We start from the raw sequence: 18,156 nt of genomic DNA on the forward strand, positions 1-18,156 counted from the left end.
TCCTCCCTGATTTCCCGTCATCTATGATAGTGGTCTTATACAGCTGCTCCAGCCTAAAATAATCAGCTTCCTTCTAACTTTAACTCTTAGTGGTCCAGTGGTCTTTGTCTCCACTTTTTCCTCTTTAACCCTTTCATGAACAAAGCTGCTGTCTCCCGTCTCTTTCTTTGAGAGTTCGTTTTCAATCATTTGTTTCTGCTCCCCAGCCACCTCTTATTCTCTGTCACAAAGGAAAAAAAGTCTTTTAAATAGAATCAATTTACACTAAGGAGCCCAGGGGGTATTAGAAACTGCAGCACTTAATTTCATAACTTCAAAAAAAGAAAAAAAAAACCACAGAGGGAAGCTGTAGCTTAAGGCCGTTAGCACCATTCCCAGAACTTTTATCTTGCTGTAGTATAGTAGGGTGTGGGGTCTGGTTATGGTTCATCACCTGAAAACAAGATTATGCAGAGAAGAAAGTACAGCAGTGTGTTAAATTTCCTCTGGATGTGTCTCTGGGTGAATTCACATGCATGCTTTTCCAACTGGCCTCTGTTTCACTTCACCAGAGAAAAAGGGGGTAGTTCATTGCCAGATAAGGATATTCAATTAGTTTGAGTCTATGGAAGGCTGCTGCAACAGTCAGAGCACGCTGGAGCCGGGTGACATATGGTAAGGGCTCTCTGTTAGAATAGAATAGAAACTCGATATCTTCTCATTTCATCTTGTCACTGTTTCAGTAATTTTCCCAGTGGAATGTCAGGCATATACTGTCTGCTTGAGTAGATATCATTTTTCCTCCTTTTTTCAACAGGAAGACCACATGGAAGATGGCTAGAAGAGGGGAAATGTAGCTGAAAGATTCATTTGGATTTTTTCTCCATTGGTGTTTATTCTCCATAGAAAAATGTGCATAGTGTTTAGGGACAGTTTATTTATTTCATGAACTGGTGTGTTTACAATTGTCAGGAAGATATTTGGCTCTGAGATCCTAAAAAATATGAGAATTTGTCTGAATCCCCATAAGTGTGTCTTTCTCTCCCTCTCTTGTCCTCTAGCTTCTCCTCTTGGCTTGTGTCTTCCTCCCATCATAAATCTCAAGCTGGATGTTTCCAGGCAACTCTCCAGTCAATCTTTACTGAGTTTGTTGCGCTATCGATCTGTCCTGTGCTATAGGTTGTCCTGGCTTCTCTCTCCGCTATTGATGTTTGTGCCTCGGGGAAAGAAAGAAACTGCCTCAGCCTGAATTTACTGGGGGCCAGTTTTCAAATGACTTACAATCACCTCGCAATGAAAATAGAAATTGTCAGGCGGTGCCGTTTATACATTGATGCTGTTGTAAAGTCTCACAGTAGCGAATGAAGCTTTGTAAGAGTCCAAGATTGTGGGATTGTAATGTGGATTATGGGCACTTAAGGGTGATAATGCCACTGTGGAATATAGGGCCACTGTGGTGCTATTGGGATGTCAAATAGCCACCCAGGGAGTAGTCGCCTAATGAGGTTGGTTTAGTCCACTGGGAACACATAAGCCAGCCATATTTCAAGCTTTTGTGGTTTGGTGTGTTTGTGAGTCTTGTGTCCCTGACCACATGCATTACTGAGCACGCTGATTAATGGGACAAAAGGTCAATGGCATGAGAAACTATTTAGGGCATAAATCATACAAAACATAATGCCCCATACGATCCTACATACATTCTTAGACATGTAATTTTAAACTACTGCTACTCCTTGCACTATTGATCATTAGCAACAAGCTATTCAATGACGTTGAATTCAATTTATTTTATAAGGCCAGATCACATCACATCTCTGAGCACTTTACATTGTAAGGAAAACCTTACAATCTCACAGAGACACCCACTGATTGTCTATAGGCTAGAGTTGGATGTCTCGAGACCGGTCTTGGTCTCGAGACCACTTTTACGTGGTCTTGGTCTTGTCTTGGTCTCGCTGTCTCGGTCTTGCTGTCTCAGATCAACATAGTGGTCGGGAGATTTGGAGTCAACAGTATCCATGACACACAGCGTAACGTTCGATAATGTATCATGCGCAAAAGCTTTAGCTCTAAGAGCCGTGCTTAGAGAGTGCTTTGTAGTGAATCAGAATAGTCGACTCCCATTGAGCGAGAGCCGGCTCCTCCATTAATTTCCTTTCACTGCTCAGCTGTCACACAGTGACACACAGTGGCTCAGCCATGCTCAAATCCCTCCAAATTGTAGATTATAATCTTCAGTTTGATATTACAATTTTATCTATATATAAAGTATAACTGAAACCAGTTACATATTTCCCATTCTTTAGACAGTTGTTGGAGGTGATCGCTGTTTTGTCAGATGACTTTGGGGCCAGTCAGTACCATCATGTCATCCCTCAAAAGCACACAAAAGTTAGTCTTTTTTGTCCCGGTCTTGGTCTCGGTCTTGGTCTCGTCTAGACTTGGTCTTGGTCTTGTCTTGGTCTCGATACCCTCTGGTCTTGGTTTTGTCTTGGTCTCTGATTAGGCGGTCTTGACTACAAGTCTACTATAGGCATTGCTCGGCAGATGTATACACGGATCGGTACCTACTATAACTGAGCCCCACTTTTTTTATAGGCTCCAGCTCCAGGAAGTAAAATTCCCATTCATTTGTTTCCATTAGCGTTTCAGAAATGCTTAGATAAAGAGTTCTAAGCTGTGACCCAAGCCAAAACTACAAGCTTGGCTTGGATCACAAGAAAAATGTAAAAAGACAAGGCAAAAGGTCCACGACTGTGTAAATAATTACAAACTCATTCCATAATGCACTGCAAGCCCCAGATTCCACCAACCTTGTTATATTTAAACCTTCTCATTATCCTAGTACTCTGTGACGTAATAGATTGTAATATATTTTGCGGTGTGTGAAGAAAAGCATAGCTTAGTTATCGATACAGTTCAGTGCTGTGTTCTTGACCGCAATCACCGTTCTTGTGGTTTCTGGCGTTTTGTACTCACTGAGCTGACGTTTGCAGGTTGAAACATTTGCATTAACAGTGAATTAACAGTGGTATAACATCAAGATGTCGCTGTTTCTATTTAGGATTGAAAGTTGTTTTTAAAACAAGTGAGCAACTGTGGTTCCGATAGGAGGACATACCATCACGTTGCAGTGTTGTCCCATATGGAAAAGAAATAGTAAAAACTTATATGATTTACTCATGAAAGTGGCCACTTTCTCATTACTTTCATATATTGTTTTAGTAAGTATCCAAAACATACAAGTTTCAATATATAATTTTTCAAGGGATCTTATATCTGTTTTCACTCTTGTATGCTTTTCATACAAGTTTCACACAAGACAGATACAAACTTTATAAGATTTATATATATCTTTTCCATATGGGGTGTCTTATTTCAACATCATGGGTCACCGTCAAATCTCTATGGATTCTAAATTCCATCTAAAATCTATAGTCGCATTCACATACATATATTTACATTCTTGTTTGGCGCTTTCTTTTTCATGCTCTGTTGCATCCACCTTGAAAGTCAGATGTCGCTCCTGAGTTCAGTAGTAAAGTCAGAAAAAGAAGGAAAAGCACGATTTGTTTAGCTCCTTAGCAAGTTACAGCCATTCATGCATTACTAGCAATACAGCGCAGTGCTTGTTTTGTTGCACTTAAAAACACTACAGCACGTTCACAGGTAGACTCTTTTCACAAATACACAACACTTAATTAGATATCTGCAGCGCAGATGTTGAGTTCGACAGATGTGTGCGGCTGCCGTAGTGTAGTAGTTGACACATTTGAAAAATTCCTGGTTTAACACAAATCCCCTTTGGTTTACACCAGAAAGGACGTCTACTGCCAATTCAAACATGCAGCACTACCTGCTGTTGCCGCTGAAGGCAGCTTTTTCTTAGTTTTGCTAATATTTAAGCAGTGGATTGTTAAGCCGGGGTCTTTGGAATTGCTCTAACCTTGTGTCAGTTAAAATTTCCAACTGGGAATTTGGAAATTGGGAATTTCAACATCTAATTTTAAGTCGCACACACCATCAGCACCATTGTACTCACTGCTTGTAGTTTGCTCTACACCTGTAACAAAAGTTAAGAAATAAATGACTGGTTTATGTCATCGTGTCGCAAAAAATGGGGCTAAAAGCCCCACTAAAAACACCAGTAAACTGAAAGCCAGGCCGCGACTGCTGAAAACCTTCCAAAAGTGCCACCCCACCTTGCAGCTGGTGAGAAATGAGCATTGTGTTTCCTTTGGGAGGCAGTTAATGCTGCTGTTTGCCTCTCTAGAATATTAATACCGCCTCAGTTCATTATGGCCAAATATTTGATCATACTTACTATACTAAAAACATTGACTCTTTATTTTGTGGATATATTCACATTTCCTTTCCCTTTGTGTTCACTGTGAGCATGTCCCAGAAACGGATGGCACAGGTCCCCTTTTTGAAAGTTTTTGATGTTGACGTACTGAATTCAGTTTCAGTTCAGTTTCATTTTATCGTGCCAAAGTTTTTATTGAGGTAGTTTAATAGAACAAAAGGAAAGGATGACTGTAGTGCTGTGTGAGAGAAGGTATGATTTCTGGCCAGAAATGTCTCTCACAGAGTTCGTCAAACACCTGTTCTGTCCTTCTAAATGGGTTATTGGCACAAATCTGGAATCAATCAAGCAATCAGGCATAATGGGAGTCTCTGAGGGTGAACTGGGCAATACTGTTGATTAGCTGAAAGAAAGAAGATGCTTTCCTGTTTCTACATGCAGTACTTGATTACAGTAGTTCTAATATATTTACTCTCCAACCATGCAACATTTAAGGATCCACACACGGCCAGATTTAATGTACATTTTATTTTACTGTATATTATCAATCTCAGTTCACACGTTATGGTCTGTTCTGCAGATGAGTTTGTAACAGCCCTCTCCTTTAATTTGCTGAAAATTAAAATTGTCCCTAATGAGGCAATGGGTGTCCCACAGGAAAAATACCCCTCCTCCCATTAGTTCTAACGCCAATCTCCCCAGGACCTAGATTATAAAGCACACACTCACACATGAAGTAACCTTGTTGGGTCCTAATTATAACAGCTTTGTGTCTCAGTTGAACACAGTGCATTATTAGTCCTAACAATATCACGTTCCCACAGGCGTGTACCTGTGTCCTTCCTTCCGTGAAGGCTTTGTCTTGTTTTTGGCTACTTTTTCTTTCATCTCTAAATGCAGCAAAAAGAGGGCAAGAGGGAGGGTGAGCTTAACAAGACGCCAATAATTGTCTCTGTTATCAAACAGGCCATCAATCTTAATTACAGGATGCGTAGAGAGTGAATTTCCAGACAGTGATTCTACCACTGAGTTTAAAATCTCATGGACAATAACTAAACTCAGTACAAAGAAAACTCAGTACAAAGAAATACAAATCAGACCCCATGCTGTTACTGCAGATGGTTTGGACCATTTGATGGGCGTCTGTATTTGAACCAGCTCCAACCTCAGCAATTTGTATGATAGGATCTAATCCTTAAGTGACATTCTGGGCCACACTCCATACCAGTTGGTGGCGGTAATGCACCTAGAAGTTTTTTGCACACTGCCATAAAAACAGAAGAAGGATAAGGAGTGGAACAGGAGACAGGTAACTCAAAATGCAGAGAAAACACAATTAATGTGGCATTTACAAAGCAGTGAGCGAACAATATAAATCTAATGTGTGCACCATTAGACATGTCTTTGTCTATGATTGGCTTATAATTGAAAATTTACTTATACAGTAATAATGTCAGTCTGTTGTAAGTACAGAAACCTAAATAGCATTGTTTTTCTATTTTGTTATAGAACATGAGGTTGTTACAAAATCCAAGCAAAATTTTAATTATTTGTATATGCACATAATTATTTGGGCAACGGCAGCTTCTGACCTATTTATGCTGGCAAGCCCAGCTGGCCAGGATTCATTTTGCAAAGTGAAGAACAAAAACCTATCACACCGAGAGCAACAGGGCATGCAGTGGGTCTGAAAAACAGAAGCAGCAATGCTTCTAGGGTACCAGGTTCTAAAACACACAAAGAAGACCTTCAATGCTCTAAAATGACAGAGTTACACAAATTAACTGTGATTTTTTCAGCAGCACTTTCATGATGTGAATCTCTCGTTCCACCACATCCCAAAGGTGCTCTCTTATACTGATTTCTGGTGACTCTGGAGACCATACAGTACAGTGTGAATACAGTGAACTCATTGTTATGTTCAAGAAACCGATTTGAGATGATTTAATCTTTGTGACATGGTGTGTTATTTCTCTGGAAGAAACCATTAGACAACCATCATGGACATGGTCAGCGACAATATTTGAGCAACCAAAAGAAAATATCTCCCACACCCTTACAGCTCAACCACCAACCTGAACCATCGATATTTCATATTTTCACATTTTCATAAAATTCTGACACTATCATCAAAATTCTGCAGAAGAAATTGAGACTCGCCAGACCAGGCAGCATTTTTCCAATTTTGTTGTCCACTTTTGGTGAGTCCATGTAAATTGCAGTTTTCTCAGTTCGTAGCTGATAAGAGTGTCACTCAGTCTCTTGTGCTGCTTTAACTCTTCTGCTTTAAGGTTTGATGCGTTGAGCATTTAGAGACAGACTACTACATAACTTTGAGCTGAAAGTACGGGAAAAGTAACTCAAACACACATTTCAACCAAGCACTCTGGCTATTCTCTGACCTCTGACAAAGCATTTTCATCCAGAGCATTACCATTCACTGGATATTCTCTTTTTTTCCCTTTTGGATGGGTGGGAATTCTTTGTAAACCCTAGAGATGTGTGGTGACGTCAAAAAATCCCACTAGATCAGCAGTTCTCAAAAACTCAGACCAGCCCATCTGGCACCACCAACCACGCCACGTTCAAAGTCACTTATATCACCTCTCTTCCCCATTCTGATGCTCTATTTTAACATCAGCAGCACATCTTGACCATATCTACATTGTCTTAATAAGCAGTGCAAGAGGTGTACCCATTAACTTGTTACAAACCTGCTCTAGCCTCGCTCCAGGCACACGACCAGCTCACCTCAGCGCACTTCAAGTTGTTCAGACATTACAGATTGTATCAGACATGTGAACTCAGTCCGACTTTACATTTCTGTGTATCCTGTGAGAACTTTGAACGTCTGCTTTCTCCTTACTCCCTAGAACTGCTGTGTCTTCACAAAACACTCAGAATAGCTGTAGCTTATCCCGGAGGTAGACACCCCTACAGAGATATGAGGGCATGAAGTATAAGGTGATAAGGCTGAGCACAAAGAGTCTCACCTTTTCCACTACTGCAAGATAACAGGTTTAAAATCATGGTGTTATTCCTCAGACCTGATGTGTCTAAAGAATATGCTGTTCACCTTTAAACATTTAATGTTCCAGCATGATTCATTAAATATATAATTATTTCAATCAGCTCAGCACACAGATAGCTCTGACAGAGTAATTTCCTTTATGAGTGTGGGGCTGCAGCTACTGGTTATCCCCTGTCTTTGCTAGTGCTGAGTAATGATCCACATGCTGGCTAGGGATGGATGGAGGAGCCCTGTTTCCTGCTGGCCTGTCAGAGAAATGTGACAGCGTCTAGTGTGCAGGGACAAACTGGAGAGTGTAGCCTGCAGCTCTCAATCACTCCAGAGGCTGGCAGAGACACCCATAGGGAGCTGTCTGTCTTCTCTTTCATTTATCTCTTTCTGTTTTCACCCTTTTATGTTTCCTCGATTTCTAGATCCCTACCTTACTTTGTCGCTTTTCCCGCGTCTCCCTCATTTGTGACCTTCCTTTCATATCGGACTTGTCAGCATCTGTCGTCTGCTCGCAGATTTTACACAAACACATGGATCTTCTCAAACAATTTCTCCTCGAGCTCGTTTTCGTTGCTTTACGCTGTCTGCATCAATATCCAACCTAATCCAGAGCGTGGCAGAGACTCAGCATGTACTTCTATCACACATATGCAACCCCCCGACCACCCCCACTCCTCCTGCCACACACACACAATTAAACAGACTGGCACCCACGTGCTCAAACTTACAAACACTCACCCAATTAATATTAATAATACACTATTCCATTTTAGAGTATATAAGCCTTCAAGACTACAACACAGGAGTGAGGATTTTCTATTTGATTTGAGCTGGATGGAGAATGAAGCAGAGAGGGAGAAATGCAAGACGAAGAGTTGCCATCATCTAAACTGTTCTGCACTGAGGCTTTTCAATTTCATTATAAGTCTCAATTTCAAAAAGCCTGAATGCTACGTGCTGTTCAGCCTAAAATTGAGCTGTTGGTTGGCTGGACAGGCAGCCCCCACCCATGGCTCCTCTGTGGGGTCATCAGGGGATGACAATGGTCCGGCTTGCCTTTCTGCTGTTTAGTCTGGGTGAAGGGAAACATATGAAAAGCAAAGGGGCTCGGGTAGCTGGCTAACTGGGTGAGAGTATTTTGGAATTGGTTGGGTGCTCTGAGATTTTGGAAAGCAATGTGAGGACTCTTGGTGTAAAATCTGTGAAGGACTCTTGAGTTATACAAAGAGGAATCCAGAGTTAGATTTTAGTATGTTTAAGTTGTCTGCTATTTTTATTGTGCATATTTTCAGTTTTATTATCACACTCTGGTTTATTTTTTTAGCACTAAAAAATCCTTCTCTGATACACACCAGCTCATAGTTTACTCTGAAAATGATTTTTTAACCCATATGAACAAAACATGTAGGCCATGTCTTTAAAAAAAAAAAAAAAATTCTTTTTCTTGCTTCTGTTTTTGAACTTGAGCACTTTTTCCTTAAATGAGTTTACAACAGCAAGTGGATCATACATTGACTTAAAATAGCTAGCCTGTCCCTGGTTGGTCCTTGACCATAATGAGATTTTTAAACAAACAAATCTTCAAAACACTTTTATGGCATGAACAAGTTCCTGCTTCCGTATGGAGGAAGTCTTTCATAGAGTGCCAAGCAAACTCCAACCAGTGACTCTGGAGTTTTTACCCAGTTGATCCCCTCTGATTTAGGCCGAAGTAGTAGTTTGCTTTAGGTCGATGTCTTGGAAGAAACTATGATTCTGGCCATAAGGTTCTCTGATACTAGCTGCAGCAACTTGCTTCAAAATTGTCTGTTCAGAATACAGTCTGTCTGTGATTCCCTTACAGTGACCACAGGACCTGCACCGGGTCTGAAACCATCAGACATGGAGCTTGATTTGGCAACAAAGTGGTTTTTCCATCGGAAATGAGACCGTGCATAGGGTCACAGTGGTTTCTTTAGTGAAGATAGTAGATTAGTGCCATATTTCCCCTGATTCTATCCACTAAAGAGCCTTTTGAAGCTTTGCCTCCTTATTGTGGTTCTCTATCAATGGAAAGAATTGGGGCTTTCTATACTTACAGCCAAGCTTTCTTCAGGCACGACAAATACCACTTGTACAGTCAACTCTTGTTGGTCAATCTATCAGCCAGGACATCACTGTGGACGTCCAAAAAAACAAAACATTATCAACACAGCAATAAACAGGCTGGTTATGTAATGTGTCATAGAACTGATACTGTATGTGTACCGAATATAGTAATTTACTTTGTTGCTTATTTTTGCAGTTTCCTTAGTTTCAGTGGTCGGCGTTGTCTTTCCATCTTGTGCTGATGTACAGTTTACAGTGACAGTTTAATTCCCAGGCTTGCAAAATGCCTTTAAATCTCTGGCGCCAGTTCTCCTCTTGCCCTCATGAGCTGAATCTGTCGGGAGTTCTTCTTGCTGATGCTCATCATCTCTGCTCCAATGTGTCAACACACAGGTGTTTAGCCTGACTGTGTGTATTTATAGTCTGAGTATGCCAATGGACAATCGCAAACAAATGTTTGTTGCTGGCTAATTGTTCCTACAGGTAGTCTGACCAATGAGCAGTGCTCACACCTAGTGAGAACTGCAAATTAACAGATAACTAGAGAGGGGGAATCTGTACAACTTCTTTTTCTTTTTTGCATTTTTTTCCTGCTAAATCATTGCAAGATTTTAGAAGCCAAGGCCAAAACATCCAGCATCAAAGGTAAGCAGATGCTCAGCCATAACTTGTGAGTTATATAAAGTATGATGTAGGCTAAAAATGTTGTGGCTTAAATTGTTGACATCACTAAACACTAGTAAGTTCAAGGTCTCATGTCTCATGAAACAGCTACAAAATGATGGTCATTTTGTTCTGTTCAGAACATGAGATGAGCAGGATATACAGTTGGGTGTGCCTAATTTTGTATCTGCCAAGAAGAGCTTTTATAATGTTTTTTTATTTTAATTTTTTTTGCTTTTAATTCAGTTTCAGTTCATTCACTGAGTGCGTTTTTTCTTCTTCTTTCAGTTTAGTTTTGTGTTTGAAAATGTTTAGACTTAGTTTATTTTTTTCTCTTATTAATTCCAGCCTCAGTTTTAACCTCTCTAATTATAATTGCATGGAGGTTATATGTCGAAGACAAGATATATGAACACCAGTAAAGATAAAACAAGAAAAGCACAGAAGTTTTTGAAAGCAGCTGACTCGGTCTTGCACACATACAAAGTCTCAAACATGTAAATAAATACATCATCAGACAAGTTTCGATTTTTTCTTTTCTCTTTTGTACCTGATCAACAAACTTAAAAACTAAGTATATTACATAATAACTAACTGAAACTTTACACCGATTTATTTTATTTTTTTCTTACGTTTTTTTTTTGTATTCTTAGTTTTAAGGTTAGTTTTAATGAACTATAATAACCTTTCTATGAATTTCCTAATGTGGGAGTATGGCATTCCAAAGCGCAGCATTAATTTGTACTGCATGATAGGGCTGATCATTTAATTTGTTTTCACTGGAGGTGAACACTTGCTTCTTAAGAAGTCACACCCGTGTGCAGGTTGGGACAAAACACTGGTGCAAATCAGGTTGGACGATGGGCAACAGAAGCAGGAAGTCGGGGAGTAGATGGGCGTTCACAGCGCTTTTAGACTGGAAAGTGTGCCCGTCACATGCGGTCAGCAGGGTCCATATTAATGCTAATGACCCGTTTTAAGCCAGCAGTTTCGTAGAAGATCTGCAACGAGAGGCTGCGTTCACTGAGCGTCCGACACGTGAATGACAATGGTAAGCGAGAGAGAGCGGTTGGATTGCGCAGCGCTGCTCTGCGCTGCTGCATTTCTTACTTTTTAAACGTACTGTTTAAAAAAATATTTAATTTGACTGAAATGAATGGAAATGTTTGCATGGAGCGGTATGGTTGATTTGCAGTGGAAATTGTGGAAAAGCTCAGAGTGACTAATTTAGATTTTTCAAAACTTGCTCAACAGTGACTGTAGTGACTGTAATTAATCTGTTGGAAATATTTCAAAATTTTCAGCCATGAAACTGAGTGAAAGGGACGTGTTTATGGTGGAAAGTAGATACCACCAGGAGAAAGGAGAGAGGACTACACTGGCCGGGCGGCACTCTATCAGGCTGGTTTATTAGTTTAGTCCAGGGCTCGGCAACCCTAGGCACGCGTGCCAACTGATGGCACGACCATAGCTGGACTGGCCATCGGGCATACCGGGCATTTGCTCAGTGGCCCGATGATTTTTTTTTTTTTTTTTTTTTTGTAACGGTATAAACAATGAAAGGTGGTGGATTGGCCAGATGCTGGCGTAAAATAACTCAGTTGTTTGGTGGTGGCTGTGGCGGAGCTTCCACAGATTCAGTAACATTAACAAGTGGTGGAGGCCAGCAGGTGGATAAGGGAGAGGGAAGGCAGGAGGAGGAGAGGCAGCCGCTGGTCCGAGTGTCAGGTGAACTGAACTTCAGGTAAGAAGTTATAACCTGCAGTCTATCTGGGTCGGCAGGTGTAGTTTATTTTCGTTGTGCTGACTTTTTACAGTCAGTTACAATAACTCATACTGCGTACTAGCTAGCATGACAGAGTTTCTATACAGCTGGGTGGGTGCTATGATGTTACTGATAGTGAACTTTATTTTATTCATAAGGTTAGTTAGTAGAGTTGCCAACCATCTTAAAAAGACGGAATCGTCCCGCATTCACAGAAATTATTACCCTTTTGGTGTTGTCTAGGATGGAAAAAGACACAAAGGTGGATTTATTCTGTCGTTAGCCGCACAGCTGCCTCTTCTTCTCCTCTCATTCTCTCCCCTCCCTCTCCTGTTGCTACTTTAATCATGAAACTGATCAATAATCAGCTGATCGGCTTTTCTCTCTTGTTTGTTTATCGCCCACTTTGCGCCAGAACGGGGCAATCACGGAGGTCGCGCTAAACAACAGCACGTTTAAGCTTGATCAGCTGTTGTTAGAATGTATTTAATATTAATTTCTAGTATCAGCTGAGGTTTGCTGGAGCCACAGCTGTAAAAGCTGCTGGTCATGATATCGGTTTGGTTATGTGATGAGAGGGAAACATGAAGATGAAACCAGGAGATGTCCTTACTGAATCATCAGAGCTGAACAGGTGATGGAGAAACAGGTTTACCTTTTAGGTGACATGAATGAGTTGAAGAGAAGTTATGAACTGTTTCTGAGAGACAAATAACACCAGGATCCTTTTTTAAGTAGCTGACAGCTGGTAACTGTGCAGGGGCGGGTCTAGCAAAGTGTTGCCAGGGGGCCAGGTAGAGCATTCACAGCGAAAGGGGGGCACAAAGAAATACTTTCTTATTCTCATTTAAAATGTCTGGCTGTTATTAAATAATTATCTGAATCTTACAACCAAAGTTTTTATCTGATGTAAAATGTATAGAAATCATGCATATACCAACAAGACTGTACATCACTGTCACAGCAGCGTCTGTTTTCATTCAAAGGCTTTATGGCTTTAATACCTGGTGGTCTGGTCTCTAGTCAAAATTTCCCGGGCTGTTTTTTTTGTCCCAGTCCAGCCCTGGGCACGACACGCAGTGAATTAATCTGAGAGGGTGCATCAAAAAATAAATGGCCCCGCCAGCGGTGCACATCGCAAATTGGGACTTTCAGGTGTATGGACCAATGTTTTATTTTCTGATCAAACCAGAAATCTTTAATGAGCAGTTGGATTTGTCTCGCATTAACTGGCTGAGTTAATGTCAGTTAATGCAACATCGAAGCAGCTGGAATCCATAGCTTGCATTTTCACCTGCTGGACATCACTACCTGACAAGTTTAACTGTCTTCAGAACATTGCAGAGGCCTTATTGACAGTATTTGGCTCTACATATCTGTGTGAGCAGATTTTCTCTCACATGAGTGTCCTCAGGTAGCCGTCTGAATGCTGGACACTCGGAGACCTGTGTCTCTGAGTGGGAGACCAGAGATCATACATGTGTGTCTCTGTATTAACAGACATGCCATATTGGCTTAGTTTATTTTTCTTATCATTGTTGTGAGGAGACCACAAATAGCATTTGCATTTTCTGTTGTACAGTTCATTTGCTGTTATGGATAAAAAGTCTTTTTTTGTTTCAAAACAGCTGATAACTATTCGCTGATAGCTGCCAACATCTGCAAACAAATATAATTCTATAAAGTGGTCCTATATATTGTGTAACTGTTCATATAGAGCGTTATTAAATTTATTGCTAAAGCAATCATATGGCACACTGACTTCTGAGGAAATTTTAAATGGCACTCGCCATCAGAAAGGTTGCCTACCCCTGGTTTAGTCTATTGAAGTAAGCATACTAACACACACTGATTTACAGACTCACTCAAAACACAAGGATGACTGTCAGGAAAAAAGCCATCTTATACATGTGAAACGCTTGAGTCAGAATACCTCTGTGTTGGACGACCTTTTTACTGTACATTCTCACAGAAATCCACAAGCGATGCTTGAAGTAGTGGTCTTCAGTAAGTCTCTGTGATATAATTTTTTTGTCAGCTTTTATAGTTTGCCATCCATATTTGCATATCAAGCATCTCAGGAAGTTTGACTGAGACTAAAAATAACACGGGATCAGCAAGAAGTGAAACTTCAGTGTTATTTACCTCCCACACAAAAGTTGGAAATTATCTCTTGAGAATGAGTGACATCATGTTAATAACATTTAAAACCAAAGGAATAAGGATATTTTGCAGTTGCTCACCAGTTACTATGACAATCCCAAGCATTTAAAGGAAAGACAGGCTTTTCTGCTTTGGATCTTAATGCTAGTAAAAGGACTTTATTGATGCATTGGTAATGACTTTTGAAATATTTATTAGAATTTAATAAAATGGCTTTCTAAATACAGACTGCTTATGGTTGAGATCGATCCAGCTGTATTTTGCGGGATGATTCAGCTCTGCTGTTTCTCTTCTGACGCAGTCTGTACATATCTTTGATTCACGACCGGTGATATTTTTTGACATTTGTGTCTCAAGAATTTAGAGTATTGTGGAAAAAGTCCCTTTCTGCTTCTCCATGAAACTTGTCTTTGGATGGAAGCATGACATGCTCTAAAACCTCCTGGTTGAGCGGCTGTGTTGACTTTGGCCTGGATAAAACACAGTGGACCAACTGCCAGCAGACAACATGGCCTTCAACATCATCAGACTGCAGAAACTTTACACTGGGTTTTAAAATACCCTGGATATTTACTTTAATCTTCCACTAAACTCCAGGACCTTGATTTCCAGATAAAGTGCAACATAGCATAGCATTGAATCCACTGGCTGTCTGGCTTGGGATGTTCTGTGTGTACTAATAATAATTTGAGATACTGGATTTCTGATGGGCTATAATGAGTAATCATTTGAAATTTATATTTAAAAAATTACTGTTTTGAGATGCCTTTTGTATTGGGTTATGTTGACTGCTTCAAGGGTTTCCTGAAGCAGAGGAAGCCAGAGGAAGGCATAATTTGTGTGAAATCTTTTCAAACTTTACTTGACACTGAAATAAATCCATATTTGGGGATTCTAATCCTCGATGTCAATAAGATGCAAACTGTTAGAATTAATTTAAATTCATTCACAAGACCCTTTTATCCAAGAAGCTTCTGCGGGAAAAGTTAGATTAGGAAAATTCAGCTCCTCCTGTTCTAATTATATCCTCTTCCATCATCTTTGGTAGGACTGCCATATCAGCATCTAATTCTGCAGTCTTTCCTGTCATTCAAACGTAAAGTTCACTCACTTCAGTCTTCACAAGTGTACAGAGGTCCTAATGGCACAGATTAAAAAGCAATTTAATACAGGAAAGGGGATTAGAAACACTATGGGCTGCACTTATCCTTAACCTTTAGTCCTGTTCTCATGGAGCCACAATATGTGCAAGATGATAGCATCACAGGCCCAGAGTTAGTAAATTTCCATTAGGGCTGCCCTTCTGTATTCCCACCAGCACATTTAAAGGCATTAGGCATGCTTTGTCAGGGCTGATAAAAAAGAGCCAGCAGTGCTATCGCACACCCCTGACTTGTTTCGGAAAAAGCACTGTTCCATGTGAAGTTTTCATAACCCATTATGATAATCGGCCCAAGTCTCTGAAGGGCAAGGGATAGACCGGCAGATAGATGCTTCTGGGGTGACTGCTCTATAGTCTCTGCATGGATTGAACATTTTCTGTCTGCGTTGCCGGGGCAGAAACTCATTCCTATCTACCAAGAACAGCAGAAGTGATATAGGACTCAGTAAAAGAGGAGGCACATCTCATAGGAGGCACATCTCATAGCATCGGGTTAGAAGGTGATTTTAAAACGAAAGAGAAAAAAAAGAGTCCCCATCCCCCTTATAATGAAGAATATACTGTTTTCAGTGGTGAAAACTTAATATTTTCACAAGGATGCTTGTGTCATCCTTTGTTCTTCAGCTTTCCTGTAAGCTTGCTGTGCCTTCAACAGACATGAAAAGCAATAAACACTTTATACTGTTTTGTTAAATTAGTGAGAAGCTGGGACACCTGAATCAAGGAGATCCGTGTTATTTTTTTCTTCTTCTTCTTCTCCTCTTTTGGGCAGCTAGCTGCTCATCTCTGCAGGGGAAAAATGTTTGTCTGACAGGAAAAAGGGCCATGCTGTGCATTAATCATTTATATCTAAATTTGTGCTGCGCAAAGATTCAATTTTCTGCACTTTGTAGGGTCCAATATTGGTTATATGGTTTTATTTATACATCAAAACCCCTTTCATCCATTATTAATTTATTTTTGAGCCATGCAGTTTGGATGGCATTTCTTGAAGGGGAGCTCTTTTTGTGGGAAAACCTCCACAAAAACAGGGCACCAAATGTTTAACAGGAAAAATCCTGCTTTTACTACTCACAAAAACAGGCTGTTCTTAATGAAGAGCTGTAACTTGGTTAGAAGCTATCAGTTTGTTACTCAAGGAAAAACCCTCCATATGTGGGGCTTTGAAACCAGAACTATTGCTATTTTGATTCATGCTGTACGCTTGGACACATGTCCTGCTAAGCACTAAATTTGTCTCCTTTTATAACCAATATTGTTTTGCAAGATCCTCTCGTCTCCGTGCCCTCTCCAGAGCTGCAGTGATGTAACTCCCACATCAATGCTCTATTTAAAGTCTAAACCTGTGCGTCTCTTCAACCTGCTGTCGGTTTTTACACCTTTAATAATTATTATTATTATTATTTTTTATAAAGTTGTGGTAGTATTGTGCTAATTCCTTTGCTTCCTGTTCACAGGCCAATACTGAGCAGAAGAAGCTGAGCCATGCTGGATCCAAGCCCTCCCTCTCTGAGAGCTGTGGCCGACTCCCTCAGATAGCCATGAACACCTGCAAGTACAATGGCGGAGTGGTGAGACCACTAGTGGGCAGCCTGGCGTCCTCGTCGCGCCGCAACCTCGCGGAGCTCGACTCGGAGACGCAACCCTTGCAGACGCTGCACAGCTCTGGCCTGGAGGTGGTGGTGTCCAAGGGCAACGGCGGCGAAGACCCCAGCAAGGCATCCAACGAGAGCTTGGTCAGGGAGGGCAGTGGGCGGGGCAGTGGGCGGGCACCCCAGAAGAAGAACAGGGACATTGGCTACAAGCTCGGCCACCGGAGGGCGTTGTTTGAGAAGCGGAAACGGTTAAGCGATTACGCTCTAATCTTTGGGATGTTTGGGATTGTTGTCATGGTGACAGAGACGGAACTGTCATGGGGGGTTTACACTAAGGTAGGTTGTGCGTGCGTGCGTCTGTGTGTGTGTGTGATGCATGAGTGGGAGCCCTGTGTGTTGTCACTTCTATTGTTATGTTTGAGTTGTGTGGGGTTGGCAGCTGTCAGTTTCATGAAGAGTGATTATTAGCACAGACACTGACGTACAGTATGCAACAAAGCAACTGGGAGTATTGCTCCAATAGAAGTAAAAAGAAGTGTCATGTGATCTGCACAATGACTAATAGACTATTTATTCTATTAAAAGATATTGTCTTTTTGGAACTTGTTTTGTCTTTTTGGGGTTTTTTTTTGCTGGTAGGTCTATTTTTGTCACTACTTAAAAGTTTTAGTTATTGGCATTATATTGGCACGTACCCAAAGGACTGATTCCATTGCTATTGCTATTATTGGCAGAAGGAAACTGGGATAGTGGAGCAAAGCGGACATCAAGAGCCATAAAGATTCATACAAAGAGAGATAAAGACACATAGAAATGAAGAGGTCGGCAAGTGAGAATAAAAGGTGGGAATGAAGTTCCAGCTTTTTCAAACTGCATCAGTTTGTAGGAGTGGCAATGACGCAGCACACTCTAGAGACAAGAGGGACTCTTGAACGAGGACACTGGCGAGGCAGTGGGTTTTCAGGGTCACTGTTGTGACCAAGCTACCACCCCTTGGCCTGTCATTGTCCATCAGTGTCAAACAGTCAACCCTAGTGTGTCATATATGGGGGAAGAATATCCTTCACTTAGTGCGGCACAAGTCCCACCACATTATTTTTTACTGTGGAGCTGACACTGCAGCGATATGATAGGTCACAGAGCTGTTTTCTTTCTTCTCTGGAGTCAGTAAAAACAAAGTAGAATAGAAGAGCTAGTGTTTGAAAAGTGCACGGTCTGTTGACTGTTCTCAAGCCTTGAGTTTTGAGCTGTCACAAGCGAGGAATTAATCTGACTGAAAACCTGATGAATGGATGCCATAATACTAGTTTCATACTACCATGCACCTAAACACAAAGCACTCTTCCTGACACAACCCCAAGGGGACAAAAAGCCCCCAGGTTTCTCCGACTGGCAGTGAGCTACTGACCT

The 18,156-nt window shown here is 40.9% G+C and overlaps 1 protein-coding gene across 1 annotated transcript in view; it reads left to right on the forward strand.

Annotated features, from left to right (window-relative positions):
* Nucleotides 1–18,156, forward strand: part of kcnn1a (potassium intermediate/small conductance calcium-activated channel, subfamily N, member 1a) — a 68,023-nt gene that overhangs the window by 16,592 nt on the left and 33,275 nt on the right. The window contains exon 2 of the mRNA XM_085440081.1: nt 16,609–17,082. Coding sequence (XP_085296207.1) covers nt 16,609–17,082 — 474 coding nt within the window. The remainder of the gene's footprint in view (nt 1–16,608; nt 17,083–18,156) is intronic.

This window comes from Copadichromis virginalis, linkage group LG18, assembly GCF_057382275.1.
Source record: "Copadichromis virginalis isolate Kocher_CV1m ecotype Utaka linkage group LG18, C_Virginalis_male_GT1.1, whole genome shotgun sequence".
Classification (NCBI taxonomy): domain Eukaryota; kingdom Metazoa; phylum Chordata; class Actinopteri; order Cichliformes; family Cichlidae; genus Copadichromis; species Copadichromis virginalis.